Below are 13,905 nucleotides of genomic sequence, written 5' to 3' on the forward strand. Positions count from 1 at the left end.
CTCGATCTCCTGACCTCGTGATCCGCCCATCTCGGCCTCCCAAAGTGCTGGGATTACAGGCTTGAGCCACCGCGCCCAGCCTAAAGTATTTTCTTAAAAGATTCCATCTTCTACTGTATATACGTGTGTGTGTGTGTGTGTGTGTGTGTGTGTGTGTGTAGTGCTCATAGCTTTCTTATGTATCTTCTTTTTCCATTGAAGAGGCTGTAAATTCCTGTAAATTCACTCCTAACTCAGAGTCTAGGCTAATTCTGACATTAATTCTATATTCTGACATTGAGCATAAAGTCAACTCAGTTCTTGATCCAATCTCGCCTTACAGCCAACGTGAAAAATGGCCTTCTTGCTGTCTTTTCTACACTTTGTCTCTATCATGTGCCTCATCATATACTGTGCCTGAGAGTCCACCTTGGTGACTGTGTCTCTCTGGTTCTGTCAATCTCCTTCTAAGACAGGTGTTTTCTTATGGCTAGGAGCTGCGATCTACGGATACAAACTGGCTTCCTGGCTTCTCAAATCTTGGAAAGTGACTGCTTCTGGATTTTCTGCCACCAAGCATCACCTAACCATCACATAACCCTGTTTTGGACCTCTGGATTTCACAACTCCCCTGAGTTGCTACCTGCTTCAATTACCATGTTTTCCCCACTTGCCCTGCATCTCTCCCACTATCTGCAATGTGAGTCCATCTCCCTCCAGGCCTACCCTGTCCATGTCCCAGGGTACACCACCATCAGCTATCCAAATTCTACCAATGCTTTAAGGCTTAGCTATAAACCACCTTTTTAATAAAGTTCTCCCCACGTACCCTATCCTCCCACCTTTCCTTTCCTGCCTACCCAGCCACCCTCTCTGGACTGACAGCACTGAAGACAATACCACTCACGTACCTTTCAGTTATTTTTAGAAAATACTTTAATATATACAAAAATGAAATTGGGAAGATAATAATTATTATGATGCTGTGCTTCCAAAAAATACTATATTATTATATCATTGTCCCCGCCTTGGGACAATGCTCATGCTCCCATGTAACATAGTATATGCTTATGATATTTTGTTTCCTAATTGATTATTAATTTCTAAATGGAGAAGGACATATAGTCGATGACAGTTCAGGTAATGACGAACTGCATACACAATGGTCATCTTACAAGATGACAATACCATATTTTAACTATACCTCGTCTATGTTTAGATACACAAATACTTGCCATTATGTTGCAATTGCCTACAGTATTCAGCACATGCTATATAGATTTGTAGCGTAGGAGGAATGGGCTACACCATACAGCCTAGGCGTATCATAGGCTATGCCATGCAGGTTTATGAAAGTATATTATATAATGAAATCACCCAATGACACATTTCTCAGACTATATCCCCATTGTTAAACAACACAGGACTGTATCTCAGTCATTTCTGTATTTTCCACAGACTCTTGCATAGCACTGTCCATCTAGGTCATTAAACTGTAACGCTTATAAGAGCTTAAGAGAGTAAAATCCAACTTTAAATGGCATCTTGGATCATTTAAGATACCTGGAGCATCATTCTTATCAATGTTTTACAAGTTTCTCTCTTAGCCCTGTTGGGACTCAGAAAATAATACCCCAAAGTGAAGGCCTCAAAGGCAGCCTCAGAATCGAAAGTTTTTCTCTGACCTTCCCTGCCCTGCTGTCTCCGGCCCCTCTTTCTCCCCTGAGGCGGTCATAGAAACTAGAATCTCTTTTCCTCAAAGCCAGCCATAAAACCTAAAAATATTACCCTAACTTCTCCCCCCTTACGTATTTTTCAGTGCAAAAATTAGCCCTGAAGAAGTTATCTGACCTACCTTGTTTGACTGTAGGTCATAAGACAGACCTGCATTCCAGAGAGGGTCCTGCCCCACACCCAGAAGGAAGCAGCAGAAAACCACACACCACCTGTTCTCACTTGTAAGTGGGAGCCGAACAGTGAGAACACGTGGGCACAGAGAGGGGAACAACACACACTGGGGCCTGTCAGGAGGATGGGGGGAGGGAGAGCATCAGGATAAACACCTAATGCACGTGGAGCTTAATACCTAGGTGATAGGTTGACAGGTGCAGCAAACCACCTTGGCACACGTTTATAACTATGTAACAAAACTGCATGTGCTGCACATGTATCCTAGAACTTAAAATAAAATTTTAAAAAATAAAAATAAAACATCTAGATAGTAACTCAAAAAAAAAAAAAAAAAAAAAAAACATCTAAACAGAGAGGCCTTGCTGGGCTTCCCCTCTCAGTCTAAGAGCATTAATTGGGTCATACTCTTTTTGTCCAGCCATATTTCTACATGGCTGTCCATATTTGGTTGAACCTAAGCATAAATATAGACAGTTTCCCTGTATCTTTCGATCTTCATTTCAACTCTTATTTTCTCTAAATCTGAGCTGCTCTTGTAGCATGTAAAACTATAATCAAATAAATTCATAGGTTTTTTTTCCTGTTAATCTGCCTTTTGTCAGTTGATTTCCAGTGAACTTTGGTCCCCCCACACTACTTTGCTTCAAACTACTATGGAAAGGTACTGGCAAAACTCTAAATAATCATGAATTTTAAAGGAAGGGTTAAAAAAATAGTTCAATAAGATGGGTAAGATTGAATAGCCAGTCTTAGAGTAGAAGCTAACAACTACTAAAAAAAAAAAATTCTTTCTTAACATTTTGTCCTCGTCTACCAGAAATCATAGTTCAGAGAGTAAGAATATGCCTGCATTACTTCAGATTGGTTTCTTGGCTTCTCTTTACCTCAGAATACTCATATCTGAGACACCTACTGTCAGATCACAAGTAGAACATAAATACCAATCAGATAACAATATAACCTATTTTGAATTTCTCAGGAGCTGGGAACAATATGAATGCAAGGTGCTTTTTTATTTTTAACAGTTAATTGAAGGCAATCACTTCCAGAACTGATTTCCCTTTACACATTAAGCTCAAATCAGGAACAATTTATATGACTTCTGTCAGTTCTGATTGAACATTATAACTATAATTAATGTCTTACCTGTGAGAAAAAACTTCCTGAGCTATTGCTATGGTGGGTGAGTGCTCTTTACCTTTTCAGAGTAGCATTTTGCCAGACCTGCTTAATTGGACACTTAGAGTATTGATGTCTCAGTAAGAGATAAAAGTGGTCCTTAATTAGATTAAAAGAAAAATTTCCTCAGCAAAAGTTATCCCATAGCCCAAGTCATAATTAAAACTATGCAATCACATGAAATTTTTAAAATTATAAAATGAAATAAATCCTATCAATCAGCCAAGTTTTTACTATGAAATAGTCAACAGACCTTCTTTTGGTTCTGCTCCTACTGATTTTGTAGGAATTTCCAAAATTTGAAGGCTATTTTTGGCTCTGATTTCAAATATTCTGAGAATAACACAAGCAGATCAGCAATTAGAGTTGCACAGGTTCACAACAGAAGAAGATTAAAAATAGAAGCTTCATTACCTCTCCTTTTGGTATGCCCAAACTAATATCTTGCACAGCAATAATCTTCTGGAAAGAGCGTCGATAGTGTTTACTAAGGTTGTATAACACAAGAATGTCTCCACTGGTCCTTCCTTCAAACACCCTCATTTCCTCTTTTTCAACATCTATATCCTTGGAAGATTTGACTATGCCTTGGAGAGTAGATTGACCCCTGGGAAGATGAAATCAGAGTGAATTCACACCTGGCAAATGATACCGGAATAGTCTAGAAGAGGGAAAAGGGTCAGAGATTTGTAAATAATGGAAGATACTGCCTTTGGACTTCTGCACAATCAACTTTGTCCAGAGCACCCCAGTTCTGCCATCCTGATTATCAGGCAAGAATCCATTTTTATTGTCTAACATAAATGAAATATACATGTTCCTAAAAGATATTGAAATGGATTGACACTAAACTACAGCTAGTTTTGAATTTTATGAATAATAAAGTCATGCCAGACTTTTATACTAAATGTCAAAATAGCTTATCACAAAATTATTATAAGGCATTTACCTAATAAGCACTTTTACTAAAAGAGCCATTTAACAAATTAGACTGCATATAAAAGTACTCAAACATTGTAAGTTTATAGTATATGTTGAATCATATAAAAGGATTATGTAACCAGCACTTGCACAATACTTTGCAAAAAGTATTCAATAAGTATCTATCAGAGTAATGCAAATTTCATTTTCAACTCTTATTTTCTCTAAATCTGAGCTGCTCACTTTTTAATCTTTATAATTTTCAATCTGACACATTTGACTTTCAAATAAATTTCAATTTCCCCTGCAAACTATAATATGCCATTTTAACTATTAAAATATATTTAAAATATTAATCATTTAAAATATATTTAATGATTATATTTTAATGATAACCACTGAGTTAGTATCATAACCAAAATCAGTTACCTGGCTTTGACAGTGTAAATTGCCATGTAGTATATCATTATATTATCACTGGGAGAAGCTAGGTGTAAGGTACATTAGCAACATTCGATAATAATTTTACAACTTCTTCTGATTATTAAATTATTACAAAATAAAAAAGGTATCAAAAATAAAATCCAATATCCATGGCAAGCTCCCAGTATCCCTGGCAACTTTTCTTTATTATTTTTCCACACCTGAAATCACCATTTGACAAATATATAATTTATTCTACACAGAACATAGATGATGAGAAAAATAGCTAGACACTCAGAATTCTATCTTATATGACCTCATTTATATAACGTTCAAAGGCATGAAAAATGAATCAATAAAAATAAGGATTACAGTTACCTAGGGTGCAGCTATTGATGGAGAAGTTTACAACAGGCCATCTGAAGTGTTGGTAGTATTCAGTTTATTAGTGAGAGGGGGTTACATGAGTGTGATCAATTTGTGAAAATTCATTGAATTTTACACTTTTCTGCTTGAATGTTATTTCCCTTCCCCAGATGATGGTGTGTTTATTGACCTTCCCCCTGTCCTGGACTTCCAGAGGTCTTCACACTCCAACAGGAAGCTGTGCCACCTGTATTCCCTCCTGCCTGGCAGAGCAGTACTCACAGCAACCCACATTAGCTTGCTCATCCTCTCCTCAGGAGGATTACTGGGGAAGCTTTATGAACAGCTCCTGGGTCTCATCCCCAGAGCTTCTCACTGCAGAGTTCCAGGAAGAGGCCCAGGTGTGCACATTCATTTACATCTCCTCAAGGCTTTCTGGCTGGTGGAGACAATTGACTGAGGTTACTTCTGATCCACCCACTCATAACAATCCAGTGTCCTAATACAGGAATCCAACTATGCCCAGCAATGTGCCACTTAGGTATCCTCTAACTCAAAATGACTAACCAATGATCTCTATATTGAATAGGAAGAATTCAGATGGGACCTAGGTATAGCAGGATTTTCCAGATATGCAGCATATCTAACATCTGAACCGTGTGGCTGTTCCAACCCAGCCAGCACCTAGGGTATAAGGAGCAAAAGTGCAGCTCCAGGCAGGAGACAGAAAAGGCAGGAACTAGGGTCCAGGTCCTAATGGAAACCTGAATTCTTGGCAAACAACCCAAGGCCAGCAGCAGGACAGTGGGACAGCTGGACAGGAGCCAGCGCAGGTTAGGGAAGGACAGCAAGGAAGTGGGATCTCAGCACTCACGTCCAGCAGTGGGTGCAGGTGACAGGGGCCCTGCTCAGGCTGGGAAGGCAGGATCTATCCATTCCCAGGGCAGGGTCTTCCTATTTTCTTCCAAGATTCAATTATGAGTCGCATATCAATACTATAAAGCAACATAGATGTGCCCTAATAGAGAAAGGGGGAGTAACAGAAACACTGAGAAGGCATCAGCCCAGCCCCAGAGTCAGGGCGACAAATATCCCTGTGGGAATGGCAGGGGGATCACAAACACCTTCACTGAGCAGAAGGCACCACACTTGACAGGCGGGTGGGGAGCTTGCTAAGAACCTTGGGCTTTACCTTTCAAACAATGATTAGTGGTTTAGTTAGATCTGGGTTTTAAAAGTGAATTCACTGGGTCATGCAGTTATTATGACAGTTATCCATAAAACGGTAGTAAGCAACTAGTGTCTAAATTCACTTAAATTTCTTTGCTCTGTAACTTTCATGTAGAGAAAAAAATTGACTCTTTACTGTGGATAACAAGGACATTATTCTAAAATACAATTCAATTTATACTTACAACTCCAGAAAGTAAAGGTAATACAGATTTTTTTCTTTAAAGAAAAATCTTTTGATACTATAGGAAAATGCAGTACCCTGAAATCTGCCAAGGGGGATCCTACATTATAGGTTTTTAAAATAGACTAAACTAGTAAGGGACATCAAAGAACAAATTATGTTTAAAAGGCACTCCGTATTTTACTCCAGGTTCATTCAGCTATTGGAAATCTGCAGACTCCAGGGTGACGTGGCCAATTCAAAAGCACATTGGGATTTATATTCAAAATTGTGCCTACTTTCCTTTATTAAAAGGGGTTATGTAACAAAATATGTCAGGAAATGGCTGAAAGGAAAAATAATTCTATGAGGGGATCACCATAAATCATTAATCATGTGTCTTTATAATCCTTAATAGATTTTCTAGTGACATGGTCTTAATTGGTAATTTCTCCAAAAAGGATCCCTCCCTCAAGTAGAGGTCAGAAGGAAATACATAGTTCTTGGAAAGAGCAGGCCAATGAACCCAGACACTTGGGTATGGAGGGGAAGCCATACCATTGTGGACCCTACACAGCAAAACACATTGCTTCCTTATGTAGTTCAAATGTCTTATCCGACAATATTTCAGATATTCTTGCAAGGCCACATTAAATCTTATTTATAGTAGTAGGAATGCATGTGTGTGCATGTGTGTGCATGCATGTGTATAAACCACATTATACATCTACATGTCTACATATGCCCCGTGCTACTGACTTTCGACCTCACCTGACAAAGATGAGAATACAGCAGCATAAGCAACAAGATCCAGCAAAGGACATACAGAAATCTGTACTGAATTTTCCTATCTTCCTGCTCCCAGAGTTCTTGGCATTTAGTCGCAAAAATAATCATTGCGGTATCAACCAAATTGACCTTAGCTGCTTCAACGTAACAGAGAAATTCAGCCATTTCAAAGTGAAAATACACTGAGACAAATAACTGGAAACATTATCTCACAGCGTGGCCCCTGATCTTTTGAAATTTTCTTTCCTGGTGTCAGTAACTCACACCAATCAACATGTAAAAAATAATAAAATCTTAACGCATTAGAACTATGTATAATGCTGATCAGATACAGTTTTTATTTTACAACCTCCAGGATGAATTTTTCTCTTCCTCTCTTTTTGTAGGAGTAAGTGCAGCTGAGAATGAGCCCTTAGGAACCCACCTTGGCCATTGCAGAAGGTCCCAGTGTAGCAGAACTCTCAAGAGGAGAAGTATTGTGCCCTGCGTGGCCAGTTCCACAAAGATCCAGCCCAGAAAGTCCATCTTAAAGGGACTCACATAGGAATCAATGCCGAAGCTGTGGGTCAGGTCATATTTGATCTGATTATAGCAGAGTTCTATCAGTCCTTGACCAAGGCAGAATTGAGGAAAAATAGTAAAGACCCACTTGAGGACATCATAGATATTTCGTAAATTCTGTACAGTGAAAAAAAGAAAAAAATCCAATTAAAAGCTATTCCCTTTTTCATAACATATACCAATAACTTCTTTTTCTCCTTAGTTACTCTGTGTTCCAAGTCTTCCCTATCCCAACTACTCACTGATATTCTCAGACAGCCATCAGAACAAAGCAGATCCTTCTTGAGATATTAGATCTACTGGTATTTACCTTTCAAAGTTTTCCTTGCTTGAGAACAGTGATGATTTTTACATCTATTTTTAAGGAAATCACAACGATCTCTACACAAGTATGAACAAAAGTGCTAGCAATATATGAACACTACGTTAACAAATAATCCATACATAAAAGGGGGATGCAGCTGCACAAACTCACAGAATAACCATCCATAAGTGTTCGATTTAGGATTATGTGAAAATTTTGCAAATGATAATTATACAAAGAAATAAATTAGGAAACACAAGTGTTTGCTCGCCCTACATCCCCCTCACTCCAACAGGAAGCCTCACCAGTGGGAAAGAGAGATGTTCCAGATCTTGTGTTTGAACTTAAAATGTGTCATCATATAAACTGATTTGGTAACAATGAAAATGATTTCATTAACACTATAGTTTGTAAACACAATGGTTAAATACTGGTTACACTAGATATTAAAACTTATTGTTGACCTTTGTGGAAGATGCAGTGGCAATTCCTCAAAGATCTAGAACCAGAAATACAATTTGACCCAGCAATCCCATTACTGGGTATAAACCCAAAGGAATATAAATCATTCTATTCCAAAGATACATGCAGGCATATGTTCACTGCAGCACTATTCACAATAGCAAAAACATGGAATCAACCCAAATGCCCATCAGTGATGGACTGGATAGATGGATACACCGTAGAATACTATGCAGCCATAAAAACGAAGGAGATCATGTCCTTTGCAGGGACATGGATGGAGCTAGAAGCCATTATCCTCAAAAAACTAATGCAGGAACAGAAAACCAAACACTGCCACTTACAAGTGGGAGCTGAACAATGAGAACGCATGAACACAAGGACGGGAACAACACACATTGGAGCCTGTTGGGGGATAGGGTGGGAGACAGAGAGCATTACGAAAAATAGCTAATGCATGCTGGGCTTAATACCTAAGTGATGGGTTGATAGGTGCAGCAAACCACCATCGCACACGTTTATCTATGCAATAAAACTGCACATGCTGCACATGTACCCCAGAACTTAAAATATTTTTATTTTTTTTAAACAAAAGACTGATCTGAGAATCCAGTCACCTTCCTTGGTTTTTTTCATTAATTCTATAAGAATTAATGCCACAAAGCTCCATAACCTACAAATGAAAATTTGAAATTATTTGAAAAAACATTTGAATAATGTTGCTTCCTAAGCAAATAATATCAAAATAAAAGAGCAAAGGAAAAGAAAGACCCAAACAAAAGCAATAAGCTGCTTTTTATTATTTTTTACCAACTGATGTACATCCATTTTCGGCAAACACCTCATTGCTGTTGATTTTTTTTTACAAGTAAGCAATGCTGTTTATAAATAAAAGTAACAATGCCTTTCCACTTGCCACATGGGTAGAACCTCATGAGTGGAAAGGTTCCTGGTCCGCTGCCTCTTTGGATATGGACAATTCTCCTTCCTTTTTCTTTTGGAGCTAAATCTCACTTCTGTGACTCCACTCCCCAGGGCAGCTCTCTGCTTCCAAGTTCCTCAGCCCTAGGAATATCTACTATGAGTCTCTTTTCAGTTTCACCATGGTTCATGGTTGACATCCTCATGTTTCATGTCATGTTAGAGATCTGATGAGGGAGGAGGAAAATTGTACACTATCTCTACTGATTTCGATTTTCTTCTCAAGCTAAAGCCAATTAATTGTTCTGCAAGTTTTCTCTTTAAAGTGTAGACATATTAATACAAATCAGTGTCAATAATAAATCTGTAAAAAATCACCAAAGTAGATTATTACCTTCACTGAATGCATAATCGATGTTTACAGAGTTCACTGCTTCTATCAAAATAGGAAGCACAATAATAAAAACTAATGTTAGCTATCATTGGCAAATCTACTAAGTCTCTGAAAGCGCAGCCATGAGGAAGTAGACTCATCCCAATTAAACAGGCATCAGCCCCTGTTTGATTTTAAATGAGAACTGCAGCACATGCTTCAAAACTAGGAGCTCAGTAGCTTTTCCAGGTCATTTTCTCAGCCTCTGAGTTGGCCAAACATTTGGGAACTACTGAGGAATCAGACTCCATATAAACAGCAAGGAATCAGGAGAGAACAGTGTGGCCAGAGCTGAGAAAAGAAAACAGAATGAAAAGGATTGCAATAAGGGGGACAGAGGACAGTGCAAAATCTGAACTCCTTACCTCCAGGTAGCACCGGGGATGCTGAGGGGCTGAAAGATGTATTAAAGCAGAGGCAAAGACCCAGGTAGGCCTCACTAAGGGAGGAGACAGGAGTGAAAGGAATGTGGCAGGACGAATGGGTTCAGCTTGACCTAGACACCTGCTGGAGATGACACTTAAGAAATGACTTGCCAATCGGAACGGCCTATTGGAGAGTGGCGCTGATCTCACAAGGAGAAATTCTTCCTGACCATGGGCCTTATGCTCAGGAAAACCCTTGGCTGCCACACTTGGAAAATAGCAAAATTAAATTTGTTCCAGAAATCACAGAGAAGAGGGCAGAATCCCCCAGATCATCATTCAGACGTGCTGTGCCCTGAGGGCATGATCAGCTGTGGTATGGCCCATCCTACCTTGTAGAGTCTGACCCTAACAATAGTGAACATTGAGAGGGCGTGTTTCAATGACTCACTGTTCCGCCATTCATCAGTAATTCATCAACAGTCTCTGATGAAAATGCTGGGGATATGGCAGTGAACATCTTCATGACTCTACCTTCAAGAATGGAGTGGCTGAAACAGCACATCTTTTAACCAATTGTTGCTAAGCCTTTTTATAATGGCTTTTATAATGGCAACATGTTTTTTGTTAATTAGAATCAATTTATCTTTCTGGAGTTTAAAGACAGTGGATACCAATGCATTTCCATTGAATTCCAGTTGGAAAAGCAACAAGAGACATGAGTTAACACCGTCTTTGCACTAGAGGTGCAGAAGTGTAGAGGTGATGCTACAAAGCTACTGACCTTAGCTTTGGAGATGATGGCTAGCAACCGGGGCATGACGGTAATGAGCATGGTACAAAGGCCAAAGATGAAGTTTAGTGAGACATAGGAAATGAAAGCCACGTCTGAACTGGAGAAGATTCTGGACATCAGGTACATCCACGGAAGAGTTGCATATCTGAAAAGTAAAGTAAAAAGTCATGTTTGTTTTAGTGTAATATTTATAGTAGTTTTCTCTTATCTATGGCAGATACATTTTAAGACCTTGGGGTGAATCCCTGAAAATGCAGATATTACTGAACCTTATACACTATGCTTTTCCCCATACATGCAACCTATGATAAGTTTTGATTTATAAATTAGGCACAGTGAGAGAGTAAGAACAATGACTAATATAAAATAGAACAATTACAGTAATATGCCAGCATGCCTACTCTAGCACTTTGGGGCCATCTAGTAAAACAAGGGTCTCCTGAACACAAGCACTGCCAGGCTGCGACAGTCAATTTGGTAACTCACTGACTCCCAGATCTGAAGTGAGGATGTGCTGGACAAAGGGGAAATTCACGTCCCTGCCAGGACAGAGCAGGACAGTACAAGATTTCATCATGCTACTCAGAACATTGTGCCCTTTAAAACCGATTAATTGTTTATTTCTGGAATTTTCCATTTAATATCTTGAGACCACAGTTGACTGTGGGTAACTGAATTCTCTGAAAACAAAAATGCAGATAAGGGGACAGCCATAAGACTGAATTATAGATGCAATTTTATTGGCCCAGCGATTTTTCCTCACTTGGTGAACAGAAATGAACTTTACATAAATACATTCCATGGTATTTTTCGAAGACAACACACTCTTCCTGGGGCTTCAGAGGACTCTGCAATGCAATAGAAAGAACACAGGATGGGGTCACAACACACGGGCTGTACATGGGCCTGAACTCGTTGGCTCTGTGGCCTGGAGAAAGTCAGCTGACTTCTCCAACTTTTCTTCCCCAAAAGGAGCTTCTTTGCTCTGCTTCTCGTCAGGAAGGCAGGAATAATACTTAGTTGTTATATTGAGAATTAAAAGATATCAAGAATATAAAAAGCTGCAGAGCTACATAAAAAAATGAGGCCTAAAAATAAATACTGAAAGCCTTCTTCCAGCATCCATTGCACAGAGGTACCATCTGTAACTCCTCAGTGTGCCCTATTCTTCCTTTAGCCCCCAGCAACCCAGGAGACAGCACTGTAACCATCATCTCACAGGCAAAATAATGGGGATTTGCAGAGTTCAGACACTTGATCGAGCTTTGCAGGTGACAAGTAGGTGAAGCTGAACATGGGGTTCATTTCCATGTGGCCACAAAACCGGGGAGTAAGAAGCATTGCTAAATATTGAACCCTAGAAGCAGTCCCCACATGTGTCAGATGACATCAGGATCTAAGATACCACCCAAACGTCCCTAAAAGGAAAACATTTCATTTTCTTCATTCTGTCTCCTCCATTCTAGAGCCAGGTTTCACTCATGGCAATTTCCCTCAGCTCCTTCCTGAAATAATACCACTGCACCCAATAAAGGAAACACACTTTGAATGATGGTTTCTAATATCAGCAGAGAAGTCACTGATTTTGAATCACAACTTTCCCGAAAGATTCTCATGTATCTGGAGCTCCAACAACTTCTCTGCTCACTCAAGGTAAATGTATCACTGTTTTCTTATGGTGAATAATTGGCTTAACCTGAAACATTTCAGTGCCTGCAAAATGTCTGAGATTTTCTTAATATGTTAACAAGTTCTGAAAAGCATGAGACTTCAAAATGATATAAGAGATTCCAGGCCTTCAAGTTAACTCTTAGTCTAGTATACACTCCCTTTCATATGATATCTATGATATTGGAATGCTTTCCTGGGTTAAAAGATACATTCTCATAGTTCATTAGATATATATAATATGATATATAAAATCATATAGTGTTTTAGACACTCTACTTGATAGCAATCTGCTTCAAAATGTGGGCATGAAGATAATTCTTTCAAAGCACAAAATGGAGGCAAGAGCTGTTCTAAAGCAGTTGCTGCATAAGATAATCAACTAATTAAATCAAAATAATTACCAGAGAGGTAAGTCATGACTTCTTAGGGCTGTATATTATCAACACCTCTGTCTGAAATAAACTACCACAGACAGAATTCAAAACCCAACACATATTCACCCACGCCACACACCTCCCCTCTTTCCTTTATTGTCCCTTCTGAGACAAAAATCAGGTGCTACACTCTGTCATGCGACTGTTTTGAGAATCAAATGAAATCATAGAATTGCAAGTAATTTTGCAATGAAAACATAAGCAGTAGTAGAAGTTTGTGAGCCAAATTTCGGGGCAGCTGTAACTGCCATAAAATTCATTCTAAGAGTGAATGAAAACCCTCTCCAACTTATAACTACCGATTCTAACTCTACATTCTGGAACAACATGTGACAAATTGCTTTTCTTTTCCATGTGACAGTCCTTTAAATAGCTGAGGATAGCCATGTTATTCCGCTTAAACCTCCACTACAAAAGGCTGGGTCTTTCTCTGCTCCTTTAACAACACGATATTCAACCAGCTCTCTCTGTTAAATTTTGCATTGTGGAACTTAGGGGAGTTTAGGTAAGGCCACCTCACAGAGAACATGATGTGGTTGGCCTGGCACAACACACAGCAAGATTATCATCTGCTTTGATCAGCATCTCCACATTCAGCAATACAATCTAAGGGTGCAGCAGCCTCCCTGTCTTGCTGTGGAGCCCGCATACCCAATCTGCACTTGAGGGACTAATTAGCACCTCAACACTAGGCTCTAGATGGTTCAGCATCTGTACTTTGTTATTTATTACATAAGGTTTCCATGCTGGGTTATGTCATTTAAATATTTGACAAGTGGATCAAAGCATTATTTAAGAAAAACAAAGAATCAGAGATATAGTCCTAAATGAAGTCACACAAGAGTTCCTGTTGCTAGATGAATGAAGAGTCTTTCAGTGTGGTTTTCAACTGGCTACGATTCCATCACTTTTTTTACTACATTTTCATTAGTTATCTTTCAAATGCTTGGCTCAAATGAACATATTCGCAGTTCCAGTCTCCTTTCTTGTAAGAAAA

General features: G+C 39.0%; 1 protein-coding gene across 2 annotated transcripts in view; it reads right to left on the minus strand.

Moving 5' to 3' along the window:
- The window catches only part of LOC105535388 (ATP-binding cassette sub-family A member 13-like), a 231,519-nt gene that overhangs the window by 121,570 nt on the left and 96,044 nt on the right, over nt 1–13,905 (minus strand). For both annotated transcript variants that reach the window (XM_011974456.1, XM_011974457.1), the window contains 3 exons: nt 10,792–10,948; nt 7,386–7,639; nt 3,484–3,676 (listed from right to left, as the gene is read on the minus strand). In XM_011974456.1, coding sequence (XP_011829846.1) covers nt 3,484–3,676; nt 7,386–7,639; nt 10,792–10,948 — 604 coding nt within the window. The remainder of the gene's footprint in view (nt 1–3,483; nt 3,677–7,385; nt 7,640–10,791; nt 10,949–13,905) is intronic.

Source organism: Mandrillus leucophaeus, unplaced genomic scaffold (genome assembly GCF_000951045.1).
Source record: "Mandrillus leucophaeus isolate KB7577 unplaced genomic scaffold, Mleu.le_1.0 Scaffold1454, whole genome shotgun sequence".
NCBI classification, from domain to species: Eukaryota; Metazoa; Chordata; class Mammalia; order Primates; family Cercopithecidae; genus Mandrillus; species Mandrillus leucophaeus.